The 19070-nt window shown below is 57.1% G+C and overlaps 1 protein-coding gene across 2 annotated transcripts; it reads left to right on the top strand.

Annotated features, from left to right (window-relative positions):
* Window positions 1-951: 951 nt before the first annotated feature.
* LOC138385434 (tumor necrosis factor receptor superfamily member 25-like) lies at window positions 952-18022 on the top strand. 2 transcript variants are annotated; one of them, XM_069471833.1, is made up of 11 exons: window positions 952-1025; window positions 5152-5233; window positions 6631-6759; window positions 9333-9447; window positions 10894-10961; window positions 12337-12423; window positions 12703-12744; window positions 12826-12857; window positions 13403-13807; window positions 15848-15890; window positions 16758-18022. In XM_069471833.1, the coding sequence occupies exons 1-11, from the start codon at window positions 978-980 to the stop codon at window positions 17060-17062; spliced, it is 1356 nt and encodes a 451-aa protein (XP_069327934.1). In that variant the 5' UTR covers window positions 952-977; the 3' UTR covers window positions 17063-18022. The 2 variants fall into 2 exon arrangements, with proteins under 2 accessions (XP_069327934.1, XP_069327933.1); XM_069471832.1 differs by lacking the exon at window positions 952-1025 and adding an exon at window positions 2014-2111.
* The last annotated feature ends 1048 nt before the right edge of the window (window positions 18023-19070 follow it).

Here is a 19070-nt window from a genome sequence, read left to right as displayed (position 1 = left end):
GTGTGCTTTGCTCAAAGTCCACCCATTTAAATGTTAATCCCAGCAAAAACAAACAAACAAACAAAAACACACACACACAAAAAAAACCTTCACAGAAACACCCAGAATAACGTTTGACCCCATATCTGGGCACCATCATCCGGTCACATTGTCACATGCAATTAACCATCACCCCTCTCCCCACCAGGCTCCACCCAACCCCCGCCCCCTCTGGGGAGCAGCAGGGAGGCGGAGGCCACGGTCCGCTCTGCCTAGAGACCCTGAGCTCACCTCCGGGCAGAGCCCTCCTGGGACCCTGGCACGGACTGGCAGGTCCTGTGGCCCTTTAGACAAAGGTGCCCAAACCGTGTGGGGCTGGGGTGGCAGCAGAGAAAGCTCTGATCCACAGCTTCTTATGTTGAAACATTCCAAGCCATGTTTTTAACCGATCACAAGTCAAAGAGTCTTTAAACCCACCTATAACCTGTAAGCCCCCCTTGGAGATGGCCCACCTTTTCGGGCCAAACCAATGTGTTGATTTATGACTTTACCTGTAACCCCTGTCTCCCCGAAAAGGATAAAACCAAACCGTAACCCAGCCACAGCGAGTCCACTTGCTCAAGGCCTCTTGGGCGTGGCTCCGGGTCATGGTCCTCAAATTTGGCTCAGAGTAAATGAAATTATTTTACAAAGTTTGGCGTTTTCCCGGTTGACAGGGGACACTGGGTGCACAGGAGGGCAGAGATTGAGGAGATGCTTCCAGAGGCCGAGGAGGGCCGCGGGGTCTCGGGAAGAACCTGGCAGGCGCCGGCCAGGAGCAGCCTCCCACCTGGAGCCGGCTTCCCCGCCCCGCGCCCCGCCCCCCGCCCCCGCGAGCGGCCCGCCCCGCCCCCCGCCCCCGCCTCGGCCCCGCCCCCGCCCCGCCCCCCGCCCCCGCGCGCGGCCAGCTCCGCGCCGCCCCGCGCAGTCCGCCCAGCGCAGTCCGCTTCCGCGCAGCCATGGTGGCGCACGTGCGGCTGCTGCTGCTGCTGCTGCTGGCGGGATCGGTGAGTGTGTCCGGCCCCCGGGGACGGCTGTGAGCGGGGACGCGGGCCGGGATGCCGGCGGGTCCACCTGCTCCGGCGCAGCCTCAGCGGACCACCCTGTGCGCCCCGGTCCCCGGTCCGTGGGCCCCGCGCCCTGCTGGGGCTGGCTTGGTGGCCCCCTGGGGACCTGCTGGCGGCGGAGGGCGGGCGGCGGGGCGCGCGGGAGACTGCGCCGCCGGGGGGTGGGGAGGGTGGGGGATGGGGAGTGGGGGGGTGGGGGATGGGGAGGGGGAGGGGGAGGGGGATGGGGGGAGGGGGGTGGTTCCCCACTCCCGCGCCGGTGTTTTATTCGCTACAAATGGACCGGACCCTTCTTTCCTGCGGTCCGCATTCAGTCGTGTGTAATAGGAACGGTTTCATACAGATACTCTGTCTCACCGCTTCCCTGACACCGTCCTCAGTTTTCAAGAGTCATTCCCCGTGATTCACAGTAAGTGTCACAGCATGTTTGCGAAAGCGGACAAGGTGTGATTACTCACTTCCTGTTAAGGGTTAACCTCAGGTCACGCTGGTGAAAGTGGGGAACCGCGGGTACCTTGAGTCTCTGCCTTGCACGGCCGCGAGCCAGGGAGACCCCGGCTTCCACCCCCACGGCACTGCCGAGTTTTCCTGAAGCCGCTTTGTCCACAGCACTGATAGTTTTCTCCCGTGAAGGCGGCACCTCTCCTGTTCTTAGCACTTTTAACCAACTTCCAGTCTGTTGTTCCAGTCCCCGTGCTTTTCTGCCTCAGGCGGTGCATGCGGGACACCTGGGAGGGGCCCGATCCCTGCCTGGCCCCGCGCCCTGCTTCCCCAATGCACTTGGCAGGCTTTGGGCTTCTGCCGCAGGGCACATGCGCAAGGAGGCGGTGTGTGCCCGGCTTACTGCTCTTTCCTTCTCTCCTGCCCGCCACACTGCTTGCTTGTAGCTCCCTTTATTGGGACCGTTTGTGCCCAGCGCAGTGGGACGTCTTGCCCGTGATGGGCGGTAGAGGCCCGCAAGGCCCCGTGGGAAGCGTCATGCAGAGAGCCCTCCCTGGGTGTGGAGGGACTGGTGTGTTTCTTCAGGTACTTCCCTCCTCCCTGTTCCTTCCTGCCTCCTGCTGCTTCCAGGCCGCAAGAACCTTCCTGCTCGCACCCTCTGGGTTCAGCCCACAGCCTGCTCTCCCCTGCCTTGCTGCCGCCCAGCGCTGAGCATGTTCTCAGGGTCCCCTCCCGGTGCCATTTACAAGCAGTCTTGGCCGGTTCACGGTTCTTTGCCGGCGGGGGACTCTGCCTCCTCCCGGGGCCACAGGAGGCAAGCAGGGTCACCAAGAAAACTCACTTATCAAGATAATATTTTAATGAGGTGTTTTTAAAAATGAGAAATCCATGCTAAAAATGCATGAGGGAAAACAATGGAAACATTTAAAAAAAAAAAAAAGGCAGGGGCCCCGTGGCACAGCCTGGAGTCCCAGTGGCTCAGGTGGGAGGACTGGAGCCTGCACCTGCACAGCCGTGCTCCCTGCCTGGCGTGCCGGTCCCCGCCCGCTCGCAGTAAAACTTCCTTTACGAAAGCTGATGGCAGTTCGAGGGTTTGGAGTGTCCAGAACACCATCAAATGCTGTGTATCCTGAGTGCTGAGTTTTTGGCGCCCCCTGACATTTTGCCCCTGCCCTGGGCCTGGGAGGTCGGAAAGCTGGCGTGGAGGCCGTGGGTGGTGCCGGGGGCCGCCAGCCCCACAGCCAAGGCCCCTCGGCCCCCCTGGCCCACCTGGGGAGGACGAGGGACTAGCGGGTGGTTTAAAGTGGGAGGGGGGGCTGGCGGCAGAGGGGACGCTTCAGATGGAGAATTCTAGGGGGCTGCGTGGGGGGAGGAAGGGGGCCCGACAGGGAGGGGGCGTCTTGGAGGGCCGAGGCAGTCAGGTGGGGAGCCCCGCTGGGTGTGTCCTGGTGGGCAGACCCCAGTGATGGAGCTGCCTTCCTCTGGGCTGAGATGCTGGTTTTCTTTTTTTTTAAAAGTTTCATTTTGCAATAACTTTTAAAAAGTCATCAAAATAACCCCGATGGTGGTGTAATAGTGCAAATGTACTAAATGCCACTCTACACTTTCAAACGGTTACTTTCATGTTAGGTGAAGTTTATCTCAATTTTTAAAACACCAGCGCTCTACAAAAAGCAAAATTAAAATAAAATAGTGCAAAGACTTCCCACAGCTGTCTCCCAGATTCCGCGGGTGACGACACCTTGCAGGGAAGTGAAAGCTGACACGTGCAGACACACCTCGCGATCTGCCACCTGACGCCGAGGTCCTTGGGTGTGTAGTTGGAACACTCCTCGGTCTGCCTTTCCTTGCATGACCTTGACACCTTTGCGATTGACGATTCCTTGTGATTAAATTCCTGTTACGTGTTTTTTGACAAGAATACCCCAACAGTGATGCGTCCTGGTAGCTGCGTTAATGTCACCAGACACATGATATCGTTCTGTCCCTTTACTGGGGCTGTTGACTTTGATCACTTAGTTCAGCTGATGTTCTCCAGGTTCTCCGTTGTAGCTACTGTTTTTCCCCTTTGTGATTACTAAGTAGCTTGTGGGGAGTTGCTTTGAAACTAAATATTCTGTTTTCCCTCCTACTTTCATAGCCTAATGTCAGCATTACTGACGATTCTTGCCTGAGACTGTTCTCACTATGGTGTTTGCAAGCTGGGCTTTCTTTAAACCTATCTAAATGCTTTTTTTCCCCTGTTACTTTTTACTTCATTTTCCCCCAAGTTAACATAAATGACTGAAAAACTAAAAACAGAATCTATTCAGGTTCTCCAGAGATGGGGGAAAAACAAGGTTGGGAGAGGAACACAGGAGGAGTAAGGAAAGCAAAGCCAGAAAAGAGGCCAACAAAAAAAATCAGAGAAAGTCTGATGTCAAAAGCACAAAATAAGGCCAGGCACAGAGGCTCACGCCTGTGATCCCGGCACTCTGGGAGGCCGAGGCAGGAGGATCGCCTGAGCTCAGGAGTTCGAGACCAGCCTGAGCAACAGCGAGACCCCGTCTCTGCTAAACATAGAAAAATTAGCCAGGTGTGGTGGCACATGCCTGTAGTCCCAGCCACTCAGGAGGCTGAGGGAGGAGGATCGCCTGAGCCCAGGAATTGGAGGTCGCAGGGAGCTATAATGGTGCCACTGCACTCCAGCCTGGGCGATAGAGGGAGACTGTCTCAAAAAAAAAAAAAATAATAAAAAGCACAAAATATGATGGTAGAAATAAAGCCAAATACTGCAGTAATCCAATAGGTAGAAGTAAGTTAAACTCACTAGTTATCAGGTTGAATTAGAAAGACAGATGCAGTGATGTGGCATTTCAAAGAGCTGCCCCTACACAGGGAACAGTACAGGCGTGGGGAAGCGGAAGGTCAGGAGGGCGGATGCCAGGCACGTCCTCACCTGGCGACTCAGCAGCGAGTTTTCAAAGTCAGACGCGAGAGCTCAAGCTAGAAAGCGTCGGTCGGGAAAGGAACGAGCCACAGAGAGGAAGACAGTCATTCTCGCATCTGAGGCACTTACGTTCTGTACAACTGCCTGTCAGTTATGTGGTTCCAGTTTTTTATATATGTGTATGTGTACACGCCCCTGCACACGTACGAGGTACGCAAAATGTATACACACACACAGGTGCACCACTCAGACTCGCAGGGTCCCAGTTCCCAACTGATGCATCATGTACTTTCTTGACAAAGTGTATGTGCACCTGCTGAAAAACTCAGCTGCATACTGGGACAGACAGATGCTCACTGAATTCTGAAGGATCACAAACTGAAGAACACACTCCCCCACCTCACTGCTAAGCACTTGAGCAAAAAGAAAAAAGAAGGAAAAATGAAAAAAAAAAAAAAGATCATATTCCCCCAACATAATACCTACCTGCTCCTTACTACAAGTCGAACAGTACGGAGGAGTGTAAGAAAAAGTTCCAGCATGTTCTTCCCCAGCGCAGGCCACCGCGGGCGGGACGGGTCTTCCAGCTGGCGGTGGCCAGGCCGCCCTCTCAGTGCGGAGGCGCACGTGGGCAGGGGGCGGTGCCACCGGCCACAGGGCATCCTCAATAATGCCTGTCTCCCTTTCTGATTGAAGGTGACCTTGGCCACCAGTGTGACCTCATGTGGCCCAGATATGTACCTTTTTGGGGACCTCTGCTGCAAACTCTGCCCAGCCGGTGAGTCCCAGGACACCTTCCAGAGCCTTCTGGGCTGACCTGCCAGCTTGGGAGAAGGGCCTCAGGCGCCCGTTTAGGGCCTAACTGGAAACTGCCCTGGGTGGGAGAACGTGGCTGATTAGGGGTGGGTGGGCCTCTCCTCGGAGCCCCCTCTGGTCATCCCCCACGCCACCTCGGAAGGGCTTTCCTCTGCCCCTGGGGATATGGGGAGCACCGGGGTGAACAGAGAGGGGGTCAGGGCCTGCTCTGAGGTGGGCAGGCTGTGTTCTGGGGGGCTCGGAGGACAGAAGGGGGGGCACAGCCCAGGCTGGAGGCTCCTATCTGCCCTCCCGCTGGGAAGAGCCCAGACGGGCCTGAGGATGGAGGCTCCTGGCGAGCAGGTGGCTCAGTTTCTCCTCATGGGGGGCTCTGGGGTGGAACCTGCCCCTTACAGCCGGGGAGAAGCCAGAGGCTCCGCCCACCCCACCTCTCACCTCCTGATGGCCAGTCACTGCCGGCAGCACCTGGGCTTTCCTGGGAACTACTCAGAGTCCGGCGGCCGTACCCGCTGCTTGCCGCTGCCCCTGCACAGGCGTGCGCACACACACTCACGCACACACACGCCCCACGTTTTATCCACCAGCCTGTGCCTTTATGAGGCTTCTGGTTCAGGGACCCAACAGCCACACCTGGACCACTCTCCCCCCACCGTCCCTCACGTCTGCACACACACCTGTACGTGCACATACATCTACACGTGCACACCTCATGCACACCTAAACACTCACCTGCACAAGTCTGTACATGCACACATCAGTGCATACATGTACCTTCACACGCCTGTCTGTACACATCTATGCACATGCACACCTGCACACACGCCATTTCGGGAATTGTTGCAACATCACTGGCCCAACACGAAGCCCTCTGAAGCCCTCTGAGTGCAGCGTGTGGGCAGGTGTGGGTGCTTAGGCCTCTTCCCCAGGAGGCCGAGACCGGGCTTGGGGGCCGGCTTTGCTGTGGTTCTGAAGCCCTCACGAGGTGAGCACTGGACTAGGAGCTCCGTCTTGGGCCCGGGCAGACACCTTCAACCTCCCCCTATTGGCCCCTGGGAGCCGCTGAGCCTGCCCCGGGTAGTTAGGGGCGGGGGGCGATGAACAGGCACCTGCGAGCTCTCGGGGGGGGGGTCAGCGTGCAGGCCGGAAACCACCTGTCTGCACGAGCTGCAGGACATTGGAGAAAGCCAGGGGGATTCAGGTGCTCAGTTCCTGGGACGCAGACGCATTGAGTTTATCATGGGGGCTGTGGCCGGGCATCAGTCTAGAATGTCCCAAAGGTGTTGGGTCCCCAGGTTGGGCCTGTGCTGGAGCAGGGTTGCGCTGGTCCCCCGCCTCACCACTGTCCTGCCTCTCCCGTAGGTCACTATGTCAGCAGACACTGCAGCACGAACCACAGCCGTGGCGAGTGCACGCCGTGTGCGCCTGACGCCTTCATGGCCCACAGCAACAGCAGGCTCTACTGCCAGCCGTGTAACCAGTGCCGGGAAGGTGAGTGCAGCTGCAGCAGGCGCAGCGGTTCCACCGAGTGTCACAACACGCCCCTTCCCCCTGCCCTGGGGGATCTCTCCGAAGGAGGTGACTGCAGACACGCAGGGAGCGTGAGCCACCACAGCGTCCCTCCGGTGTTTGGTTTCGAGAGGAAGAGCTGGTTAGGTTTTTTGCTTGTATCACGATGATACATGTATGTAGTTAAAGATTCAAGAATCAATCTACAAATTATTGGGGGGGGTTTTTTTTTTTTTTGAGACAGGGTCTCGCTCTGTCACCCAGGCTGGAGTGCGGTGGTATAGTCATAGCTCGCTGTAACCTCAAATTCCTGTGCTCAAGCCATCCTCCTGCCTCAGCCTCCAAAGCAGCTGGGACTACAGGTGTGCGCCATCACACCTGGCTAATTTGTAAATTTTTTGTAGAGACTTGCTGTGGGTTCTCACTGTGTTGCCCGGGCTGGTCTCGAACTCCTGGCTTCAAGTTATCCTCCTGCCTCGGCCTCCCAAAGTGCTGGGATTACAGGCGTGAGGTATGATGCCCAGCCTTACAAATTATTAAGATTTTTAAGACCATTTAGCAAAGCGACTGTATACAAAATTAATGTATAAAAGTTCGAGTAAGTTTCTAAATACCCCCAACAAATTGTTATTTAAAAGTGTATCTTTTAAAAAGATACCATTTGCATCATTAGCAAAAAATAAGATACTTTGGAATAAATCTAGCAAAAGATATGTAAGATGTTTATGGGAACAAACCACATTTAAGAAGACCTAAATATGTAGAGAGAGGTAAGAAGCTTCAGGAGAGAAAACTGTGTTTTGAGGATGTCAGTTTTTCTACATGGAAGATCCCAGCAGGAACCTTCTTGAAATGTGATAAGCTGACAACTTCCAAAATACTCCCAAAGAATAAAAACGAGATAGCACACCGGTCTCCCGGATGTCAAGACTTTGTATGAAGAGACTATTAAGATAACGTGACATTCACAGGGAAAGGACAGGTGGGCCGGGGGCCTCCCCCTGCGCAGGAGGAAGGGGAGAATCCGAAAAGGGGGGTGATTCACTGTCCACACGGGAAAGTCCCCGTGCAGGACGGGACGTTTGCACTGTCTCCACCTTTCTCTGTACATAAAAATCAATTCCTAGTGCATGAAAATCCTTATATGACAAGTGACACGCTAAGAAGAAAATACAGAGTGTCTGAGACTTGAAGGCAGCAGAAATTTTTTATGTAAATTATAAAAATCACAAACCACAAAGTAAGATTGATGAACGTGACTACCTTGGAATTATATGCTTTGTTCATCAAAAGACACCCAAACTTGCAAACTTTGCCATGAAGTGGGATAATTGATTTCTGATACAACTTACGCAACATCAGTATGCAGAACGTATAAAGGATGCCCACTAATCAACAAGAAGACATTTTTAATGGGGAGAGACAGACATTCCAAAGATGAAACATAAATGGTAACAAACAGGAAAACATTGGGGTGGATGACTGGATACACAGTTTCATGCCCGCCAGGGTGGGGGATTTGCCAAGTGCTCGCAGAGACACACGGCAGCGGAGATTCCAAGTGACAGGAAAAGGGGGCATCGAAACAGCCGCTTTGGGAACCTTTCCGGCATGATCAGTGGTCCTGAGAACGTTCCCAGGCCACCACCCGCCCCTGCCACGTCTCCACGTGGATCGGAACAGCTCTCGGCCACGTGTGGCGAGAGGTGGGGAAGGGTGTGTCGCAGCGCAGGACCGGAAGCTTCCCAAATGCCCACCGACAGGCCGTGGCACGCTGCACGGCAGGGGGGCAGGGGGTGCGGTGGACGAACGGGGTCCCTGCCACAGCGTGGGACGAGGGGACGTCCCTCTGGGCACACCTGCTCAAGGACGTCGAGGAGGGTGCAGTTCTAGAGAGAAGACGAAGGCTGGACTCGGGGCCGGGGACACGTGTTCTTGGCATCAAGCTGGGGTGCAGGTCTGAGGTCCCCTTTTATTTCTATTATCTCTCACATACAGTTCTTTAACTCTGTTCGAAGAGGGAGCGTGGCAGATGGCAAAGGTATCTGCTGTGTGAGGCTCCTCGCCCCGTGTTTAAACTCTGCCACCCGAGACTCGGGCGGGTGTGGTGCCGCGGCGGGAGCGCAGGGTGGCATCCGGGAGGGCGTCTCGCCGGGCGGCAGGGCTGTTGGCAGCAGGCAGGATTGCGGGTGTCCCTGCTGTCAGACGGCACGTCTGCCTTTATCTGACGATTTGTTCGTACAGAACACACAGTAGTGGCGTTTTCTTTGGGGGGCAGACGATGAATGATTTGGGGCTGTTTCTGAGAGGCTGGCCCCGTTGCTCCCCCTGCCCGGCTTGCGGGGCACCCACCGGCCTCTGCACGGCCACCCCAGATCGCAGGGAAGCAGGTCCGGCCGGTACCTTTTCGTGGTCCCTGAGCTAAAAGATCAGGTAAGCGCAGACTCTGCACCCAGGACTAAGAGCAGGTGACGGTGACGTTGCCGTACCGTGGCGCGGTGCACGGCCGACGGGGGCTTGGCGCTGGGGGCTGACCTTAGCTTTCCCTTTGACAGACCAGGAGCCGGTGACCAACTGCTCCGCGACCAGTGACCGGGAGTGCCAGTGCAAGACGGGCCAGTACTACTGCGACTCTGCGGACTGCACGGAGGGCTGCTTCCGCTGCAGCAGGTGGGGGCAGCCCAGGGGGCAAGGTCATGGGTCCCCGCTCCTTCACTCATTGCCTGTTTGGCTTTGGGCCACTTACGTAGCACCCCCAGCCCCAGCCTCCCCACCTGCAACATGGGGCTAACGGGGTAGCCCCTGCCCCATGGAGGTACCGCGGAGATTAAATCAAACAGATCGCCCCGATGCTTCTGCCTGGTGTCAGTGCGCATTCATTCATTCTGAATGAATGCCGCACCCCGCTGTGGCCTGCGGGTGGCGTTGCAGGCCTTGGGCCCCTAGCGGTGGGGGACGCGGACGATGAAAACGCACATACGGTGTGAGATGAGCTAGTGGCGGGTCCGTGAAGCGTAGAGGGCCGAGGGGCCATTGTAGACTCGGCAGCCGGGGACGGTCTCTGCGGAGGCCGCCCTCAAGAAGAGGCCTGAGGGAGAGGGAGCCACAGAAAGTTCTGGGGAGGGGGAGCTCTGGGGAGAGAGAATGGCAGGACCGGGCCCTGTGCCCAGAGCAGAATGACTGACCACTGTCACTGTGTTAGTATCCTGCGGCCGTCATGACACGTGACCACAAACTGGGTGACTTAACAGAAATTTATTCTTTCATATTTCTGGAGACCAGAAGTCCGAAATCAGAGGTGTCAGCAAGGCCTCACTCCCGCCAAGGGCGCTAGCAGAGGGTCTCCCCTCCCCTCTTCCAGCTTCTGGTGGTGGCTGGGCAGCCTCTGGCTTGTGGACGTGTCACTCCAGTCTCTGTCTCCCTCGGCAGGGCCGCCGCCTCTGCGTGTCTGGGCCTCTGTGTCCAGATTTCCCTCTTGTAAGGACACTGGTCATTGGATCAGGGCCCACCCTGCTATAATGTGACCTTATCTTAATTATGTCTACAAAGACCGTATTTCCATGTAAGGTGACATTCTGAGGTCCCAGGTGGGCGTGAATTTTGGGAGGACATTCTGGGCAGACATTTACAGTGATAAAGCCACTTGCAAATAGCTCTCATTAAACACAACTCCGGCTGTCTTGAACTGTTGGCTCATATACCTGACAAGTCTGAAGTAAGGACTGCATTCGGGTCTGGTTTGATCAAGGCTCTGGTGTCTCTGCACTCGCTTGCTTTTCCCCTTCTCCATGGCTGGCTTCGTCTCCGGGCTGGCTTTCCTCTTGGTAGAGGCATGGCTTCGGCAGGCCCCGTCCTCTTAGCCAAATGCTCTATCCAGGATGAGGGGGAAGATAGAGGTTCTTCCCCCAGATGCCACGGCAGACTCCCAAGCTTCATTCTCCTTAGACTAATTTGGGCCACGTAGCCTGGGAAACGCCAGGCATCCATTGCCCGAAACATGGCAGGGCCATCCCAGGACCAAGGCTGGTCCCTGCTCACCCTGCCCTGTGGGTGGTGATGGGGCTACTCTGGGCTGAGCCTGGGTGGGGAGAGGTCACACGCCGGCTCTCCCTTTAGGTGTCCTGAAGGCAGAAAGCCCCTTCGGCCATGTAACGCCACGGCGGACACAGTATGTCCTGAGCCAGGTAAGGGGCTGATTCCGTCTCTTCAATCCAGGTGAGCAAACCTTTTCTGGAAAAGTACATGTGTGCCACGTGAGCCCCGGAGCCGTCTCTGGCGCCTGCCCTCGCGGGGCTCTCTGATGACAGGAGGACTTGAGGGCAGGTCTCGGGGCGGAAGTGACCCCGGCAGCCTCAGCCCTCGCTTGCCACCCGCGTGAGCCTCTCGCCCGTGTTCGTGCCGGGTTGTCTGGGGTTGTCCTTCCTTTCTGTTTTTGGTAACGATTGATAGACGTTGGTCGTGACGTATGAGCTCGGGACACACGCCCACGTGCCGCAGGTGTCTCCTCTGCGGGGCCTGTCACCCACCCCGGGTGTCTCAGTGCTAACGCGGGTCGGTTTGCCGCCATTTCCTGTGCGGTTGCTGCCCTTTGTGTCCGTGTGAGCCACCTCAGCTCGCCCGAGACGCCCTCTGGTGTGACCCGCCCTCTGGTGTGACCCGCCCTCTCGCGTGACCCGCCGCCGTGTTGCTCCTCTCGTTCGGCTCCACCGCGAGCCTGGACGCGGCTTTCGCGCAGTGTGAGGCGGGGCCGGGTCCACCGTGGTTTTTCTGCGCTGTGCAAGTGACCCCGCCCCACGTGGCAGGGACGAGAGGACGGTTCCCCCGCTGCTCTGCGCCTCGCTGCCGTCCCAGACCGAGTGTCTGTGTGACCCTGCGACTGTCCCTCTCGCCTGTCCCCCGCGGTGTCGTCTGACTGCTCTGGGAGCTCGGCGTGTCACTTTACTTCTGATTAGAGAGACACGTAAACACTTTCAGAGGATATGTTAATACCAAAAAAGGGGCAGGTCTAATCTGAGAGTAAAGAAAAGCCTTTAAATTGGTGACAGCGTTGTATGAACGTGGCTCCACTGGCTTCTCTTGCTCGTGGGGGTCCCCTGGAGGTGGCCTGTCCCCCCTCCCCGTGTGTCTGTGCGTCCTGGCTCTGGCCGTGCTGTGATTCCACGAGGGGTGAATCCAGGACACCCAAGTGGTCTCATCAGATGTGTCCCCAGGGTGGGCCTGCCCTGTCCCTTGGGCCAAGGTGGCTGGCTCTGCTTTGACCAGGACCGGCACGTCCTCTGCCACCTCCAGGCTCCTGGGCGTCGCCTCCTGCCGCTCAGGAGCAGATCCTGCAGCCGGGACCACCCACACGGGGCCACCCCGGGACGGCAGAGCCTCTGGCTGCGATTCTAGTGGGACAGACCTCCTGCCCCTTCCCAGGACCTGAGCTCCCCACGTGCTCCGAGCTTTGGGACCTGGACAGACCGTGCTGGGGAATGGGGACCTTTGGTAGCACGTTACTCTGATAGAGAGAGCTGTGCTTCGCTCTGCCACGGCCTTCTCTGTTTTGCTTCCTTCTAGAAAATGCAAACTGGTATTGGTTATTCCTCCTGGTTCTGCCTGTCATTGGCATCGTCATCATCGTGGTCATTTGTTGTAGAAAAAAAGGTAAATTAGGGCTAGATTGATGGGCGAGAAAAACAGACCAGCAGCCTGGTCAGTAGCTCAGAAATGGGGCAGTTTTGTGAGGTCCTCGCTTTCTAACTCTGGACAGCCCAGAGCTCGCTGGGGGGCGGGCAGCCATCCCCTGGGAGGCCATAGCGTCTCGGCTCAGCCGGCTGCGGTGGCAGCAGGCCTGGAGACGGGCCGTCCGGGTGCTGCTGCAGCTGGGGGTGGCGGGGGCGCTGGGTGGGCCACGGGCTGAGCTCGCCGCCTCTGCTCTCCCAGGGGGACACAGCGTCCAGCAGTGGATGGGCAAGTTCCTCACACGTAAGTGCACTTTCTTCATTGTGAGCTCAAAAAGTCCTTGTCCTGGGTAATATGAATTGATTTCATGACTCTTGTTTTTAGTTGCAGGAGAGTCAAATGAGTCAGGCATCTCTGTAAGTATCACACTGGGGTTTGGGCTCAGCCTTCCTGCAGGTGCCTCATGGTGGCTTAGGGTCCCAGTCCGGCGCTGGGTGTTTAGGCCTTGGTGGCTGTAAGGTCCCCAGAACTTGCAGGAGTGGGTGTGGGCAGCCGCAGGCCTTCCCGCCTATGCCCTCCCTTCAGCTTGTGCAGGGGGCTCGCATCCACCTTGTTCGAGCCCCGGCTGCCTGTGCCAGAAGAGGACTGAAAGTCTGGTCATTCAGACCACCTAGTGGAAACCGAGGCATGGCGGGATTTCCAAATAAAGTCGCAGTCATAGGTGCCAGGGGTTAGGCCATGGACTTATCTCTCTAGGGGCCACGGCTCAGCCCACAACAGCTTGTGTTGGGGCCCCCAGGGCGTTGGTAGCAGAGCTGGGCCCTCACCGTATGTGGTGTCCGTCTCTAAACCTGCACAGCGCCGGCTTGCAGGCCACGTGGCATTTCCTTCTCCAAAGGTGACTTGGGTAGGGCCTGTGGTGCCATCCCCGTTCACCAAAAGAAATAACTCTGTGCTTTAGTTTACTCCAAGCAGCAGCCTCAGGGAGACGCTACTGCCCACGGAGACGCCGCTGCCCACGCCCACGGAGACGCTGCTGCCCACGGAGACGTCGCTGCCCACACCCATGGAGACGCTGCTGCCCACGGAGACGCCGCTGCCCGTGGATGCCGACAGGGACCATCCAGACCCTGGTGTGGAAACGACAGCGCTGTTGCAGGAGGAGAACTCGGCCTTGCCCCCCGAGGCCGAGGCTGAGACCAGCCCTGGGCCCCTAGAGGCCCCGGGGGAGAGCCCCGTGGGGCAGGTGCTGGCGGCTGAAGGAAGCGCAGCTGCCCCAGAGCAGGCGCCGCACGCTCGTCCTCCTGCTGCCCGCGGGCCCCAGGGCTGCACCAAGGCCACGGCCCCCCTAGGTGACCTGGAGCAGGTAAATGAAACTTCTGGGTGGGTCTGACTAACAGCGACGTCTGCGCTTACTGGACACTCGCCGTGTGCAGGGTTCTGTGCTGGGTGCCAACGTGCTGCTCTGGGGAGATCCCTGGGTCCGTTTGCTAGGGCCGCCACAGCACGGCTCACACGTGCGGTGGCTTCCACGGGAACTTGTCTCCTCCCAGTTCTGGAGGCCGGGAGTCTGGGGCCAGGGTGTCGGCAGAGTTGGTTCCTTCCGAGCTGTGAGGGAGAGTCTGTCCCAGGCCTCTTCTCGAACGTCCTGTGATTTCCCATGATCCTTGGTGTCCGTGCGTGTAGAAGCATCACTCCAACTTCTGCCTTTGTCTTCACGTGACGTTCTCTCTGTGTGTGCCTGGATCTGCCCGATTTCCCCTTTTTATAGGGACACCGGTGCTGTTGGATTAAGGCCCACCCTGGTGACCTCGTCTTACAGCTTTACCCTCTTCAAAGATCCCGTTTCCAAATAAGGCCCCAGCCCAGGTGCTGGTGGTCAGGACCCCGCATCTTTTGGGAGTGATTCCACCCACAGCAGCCCCCAACCCAATGAGCTGTCCCAGGGGACCGTGACCCCCAGGGGCACGCAGGGCTCAGGGTCCTCACCCAGGTCCTGTGGCTGGGCTGCGGCAGCACCGAGGACGTGGTGGGGCCCTGGGGTGTGGCACTCTTACCCAGGTGTGGCTCAGCACCCCCGAGCACAGAATTTTCTCCAAGCTGCGCTTGACAGAGCTCGGTTAAGCACCTCCTGTATACCAGGTGCAGCATCCAGAGAAGGCCGGCAGGGGCAGGCTGGCGGGAGGGAGCGGGGAGTGCGCATGTCCGTCCGTGGGAGGGCCGGGCGGGGGGAGGCGGGCTCCAGGTCCAGCCTTGCACGGAGGAGAGCAGCCGTCTCCGTCCTCTGTTTGGGGCTGCAGGGAGCCTGTGACTCCTGAGTAGGGTTTGGCAGGATGAGGAGACGCCTGCCGAGTCGCCCTGGGGAGAGGGGTCCTTTGGGCAGAGGAGACAGCGTGTGCACCTGCTCAGAAGCGTTGGAGAACGATCAGGAACCCTGTCTCTGGGTCCTAAAAGCACAGGAGGTCAGGTGTTGAGGGAATGGGGCCAGGGAGGAGGTCGTGGACCCCTGGGACACCCCAGCATAGGCACTGAGGTTGAGAACTCTGGGAATTGGGCACCGTGGATCCCATGCCCTTGGGTGTCATTTCTGCAACTTTCGTCAGATTCTCCAAAGGGTCCTATTTGAGGAAGAGAGGTTAGGACCCCCAGCCCTTGTCACTGAGAGGCACTGAAGGGGGCAGGGCAGTGTGTTGGGCGCCCCTGTTGGGTGGTGCTGAGGGCGGAACCGTTACTGCCGCTGGTTTACAGGTGAGGCAGCCGTGGCAGGGAGAGGGCAGCGTCGAGGACGGCCAGCAGCTGCCACGAGGCAGAGCTGGGATTTGAACTCACGAGGTCTGGCTCCAGGCCCTTAGTGATCCAGAGGGAGCCCCTAACCTTGTCCCCAGGCCCTGGGAGCCTGGAGCAGCCCGTGTACGTGGACAGTCAGATCCAGGCCCTTCTCGTCTAGGACACGCTCAGATTTCCCCGAACTAGAAACCCACGTTTAAGTCAGTGATGTTTTTCCATGATGCATCTCTCTGGACCAGTGTCCTCTGCTGGTATTGCCGAAGCCCAGAGTAGAACAATCACCCCCAGGTAACGTCACCCAACTGTTAACAGCCGGCCCCCCGCCCAGGTCGGGGAAGGGTCAGGGGTGCACACTCAGAGCAGCTGTGCCCAGGCCCCCTGCCCACCCACCGGGCAGACCAGCCCTGACACAGCACGGGTGTCCACCCCGGCCCCCAGCAGTGTCCCAGGGAAGCGTGACCTGGAGGACGTGGGTGGGCTGCGAGCTCTCTGCTACCTACAGTGGGGCACAGTGGGGCCACCTGCCGCCACGAGGGAACCGACCGGTTCTGTCAGAGGCCCTCCAAGGGGCTGGACAGATTTCTTCTCCAGGAATAATTTCATTCTCTTCCCTCCACAGGGATACGCACAAAAGTATTTTTTGAAGGATAAGTCCTGTGACGGTAAGTAATTGGAATTCTCCATTGTAGCAACTGTTTGGAGTTAAATCTGTGCGAATGTCTTTATTTCTGAGAAGCAACGTCTGCCTCTGTGCAGCTATGACGAGTTTTCCTGCACATTGAGGTTCACTTTTCCGCATGCACTGCTGACGTCAGGGAAAACAGTCTGGTGTCAAATACAAGTTTTGTGGGCTTAATCAGGAAACACTGGGCGTTGCTTTTGTTTTGTAGTATTGCCATGTTTTTATGAAAAGACGTGAGTGGGTGGTAGAAACACTTGCATGACCCCAGATGAGCAGGTCCCTGCTGGCTACGATGCTGTATTTTGTTGGCAGAAAAGTGAGGATTTATTGAGCACGTGCCACAGGCCAGGTGCTTGCTTTATCTCGTCCTCACTGCCAACTCTGCAAGACCACCCCCATTTTGCACATTTGAAAATAAGACGACTGCAGCTCAGGGCGGTTAAACTCGCCCCGGGTCTCAGATCCTAGTGCTGACTGGCCTGGCCTGCTGGCAGCCGGGGCCTTCCCAGTGGGAGGGAGGAGGGGTGGGGAGGACCGCGACAGACCGTCCCCACGAGGCTTCGGACTTGCCTGGGAGCCTCGTTCCTTCTCCCAGGAAGGCTGGTGGCCATGTGGGGCTTGGGTGACCCATGGTCCTACAGTGATGGATGGGCGGCAGGCAGGGTGAGGGTTGGGGGGTGGTCCTGGCCCAAAGGTGGTCTCCAAATCCCGGGGTCTGGTCCCTTCTTTGGGGTCAGCTGGGGCCGCACAGAGCCCCCCACGTCCTGGGCAGCAGAGTCACAGCAGATGCTACGAGGTCTTTCCAGAAATGTAAACAAACTTTCCCTTCTTGTTTTTGTTGTTTCAGCCACCAATAGAATTTATTATGAAATTGGACATGAGGTTCCAGAAAGTAACTGGAAGATGTTTATGAGATTTATCCAACTTGAAGAAAATGAAATTGAGATCTGTGAACACGAAAATCCAGGAAATGTGATGGAACAGCACCATAAGATGCTCCTGCGGTGGAGAAATAACCTTGGAAAGGACAGTTCTGTTTTTAAACTCATGGCTGCCCTCCATAAAATGGGGTTGGATGGGCCTTTGCAAAATATTATAAGTAAATTACTTGCTGAAAATATCTTAGGTAGGCATGCTGGGACCCTAAGTTAGAGTCTTTGTTGGCACATTTGATGTTAAGCAGTGGCCTGGAGGAATCGGATATGAGCTGCTTCTACGAGCTCTGATCTTGTTGGAAGCTTCACAAATCCCAGATACGGCTGTACTTTCTATACATATGAAGCTTTTGGTGGGGAGGTCAGTTCTGTGTGTGGGCAAGGGTGCTTCTCTGCCAGAGAGCTGTCCTTGGCCTCTGTGGCTGAGATGGATTACGGAGGTTCCAGAGGAACCGGCTGCCTTTGCCTGTTCATGGTCCTGGAAGCCTCTTCCCCAGGAGCTGAGGCTGGGATGATTTGGTGGTTGTATTTGTGCCTTGACCATTGGTTCTCATAGTCACTGTGCTGCTCCTATGGCTAGAAGAGGGTGCGGTCCGGACAGCTGTTCCCTAAATATGTATGAGTAAGTCACCCACAAAGGCAGCTTGCTGGGCACTCTGAGCAGTTGTGGATGATGGGCTGCAGCAGGCACTGGGATCAGAATCAGTGCTTTTAGGCTGCCCCTGGGGTCTTCTGCCTGAGGAGAAGATTGAATTTATACTAGACCCCCACCTTCTAAACCAAGATGAGCAGGTGTGGGGCATGGTGCCAATCACAGAGACCTCTTTAAGTGCCTTAAACTTTTTAAGTATTGAGGCCAAACATGCTCTTTCACCAAATATTTTACAGTTTAGGAATATGTGCCATAATAATTTTTTTTTTTCTTGGAGACAATCTCACTCTGTCGCCCTGGCTAGAGTACAGTGGCATCATCACAGCTCACTGCAGCCTCCAACTCCTGGGCTTAAGTGATCCTCCTGCCTCAGCCTCCTGGTAGCTGGGACTACAGGTGTGCACCACCATGCCTAGCTAACTTTTGTATTTTTTGTAGAAATGGGGTCATGTTCTTGCTCAGGCTGGCATCCTAAAATGCTAGGATTACAGGCATGAACCACTCTGTCTGGCCAGTAATTTTTCTATGTAATAAAATTGTTTCCAAAATAGTGTTTCCTCTCATTTGGGTGGGTGCACAAACCTTGGGTGGGATATCTGGGAAGGTGACATCATGCACAGAGAAGGCAGGAGCTCCAAGCAGCCTGATGGGGTTGGGGTGGGGGAGGACTCTGGAATGGGGTTCTGAGAAGGAGATGGAGCAGCCTGTTCTGGCTCCTAGGTCTTCCCAGGGGTTTCTGCCCCCAGGGAATGACAGCAGGGCCCACCTGTTCTGCTCAGAATGTGAGCCCTGCTCTGCCCCTCTCTCTCCCTCACTCCAAACATCAAATCTAGTACCAGTCCTTGGAAATACTCACAAATCAGCCTGCTTGTTTTCATCCAGCACCAAATATCTTCAACTTATGGGTTCATCATTAAAGCAAATGCCACAGCCACCCAACCAGTCTCTCTCAGTCCAGAAACTTGGGTGTCATTCAGGACTCCACCATCTCCCCATCCCCCCAGCCTCCCACGCATCTCAGATCTGCTCGCCTCAGGAGTCCAGGCCACCCTTTCCTCGCCAGCAGACGACGGAAACCGCTTCCTGCCCACGAGCCCTTCTGCCTTCATTCAGGTTTTCCGGAACCCATGCCCCCCCTCCACTCAGCACTGTCAGAACGACGGCTCCGAAGCACACATCTCCTGGCTGCCCCTGTCTGAGGCCTTCGGGATGTCTCTGCCATCCTTGCCTTTGCTTACAAGGGCCTTCCGGAAGCCCCATCCTTGCCACGGGCCGCTGTGCACCTCGCTGTCCCGGTGGCTCGCCTTCTGCCGGGGTCGCCGGCAGGACCGCCCTCTCATCCCACCCATCCCCAGCCCGCGGCCGGCTCTGATCGCCAGGCTCGGTCTGGGCCCCGGGGCACTTGCCGCAATCGTGACCCAAACGCTTGCGCCTGGGACGCGGTCTCCTCGCCGCCGGACCGAAAGCTCCGCGCGCCGGCACGGCCTGCGCGGCCGGGGAGGCTCCGGGGCGCGGGTCACTGGGGAGGCAGATCGCAACTCCCAGCATGCCCCGGGCCCGCGGCGTCAGGAGC

Source organism: Eulemur rufifrons, chromosome 6 (genome assembly GCF_041146395.1).
Source record: "Eulemur rufifrons isolate Redbay chromosome 6, OSU_ERuf_1, whole genome shotgun sequence".
Lineage (NCBI taxonomy): Eukaryota > Metazoa > Chordata > Mammalia > Primates > Lemuridae > Eulemur > Eulemur rufifrons.
Note: the sequence above shows the minus strand (reverse complement) of the source record. Positions and strands in the feature narration are given on the sequence as shown.

Bases quoted from the DNA above. Each gene is read 5' to 3' on its own strand.
- LOC138385434 (XM_069471832.1), top strand. From the start codon at position 2,025: ATGGGCGGTAGAGGCCCGCAAGGCCCCGTGGGAAGCGTCATGCAGAGA. The intron at 9,448-10,893 runs GTGGGGGCAGCC...CTCTCCCTTTAG, and splicing joins GGCTGCTTCCGCTGCAGCAG to GTGTCCTGAAGGCAGAAAGC. The intron at 15,891-16,757 runs GTAAGTAATTGG...TTGTTGTTTCAG, and splicing joins GAAGGATAAGTCCTGTGACG to CCACCAATAGAATTTATTAT.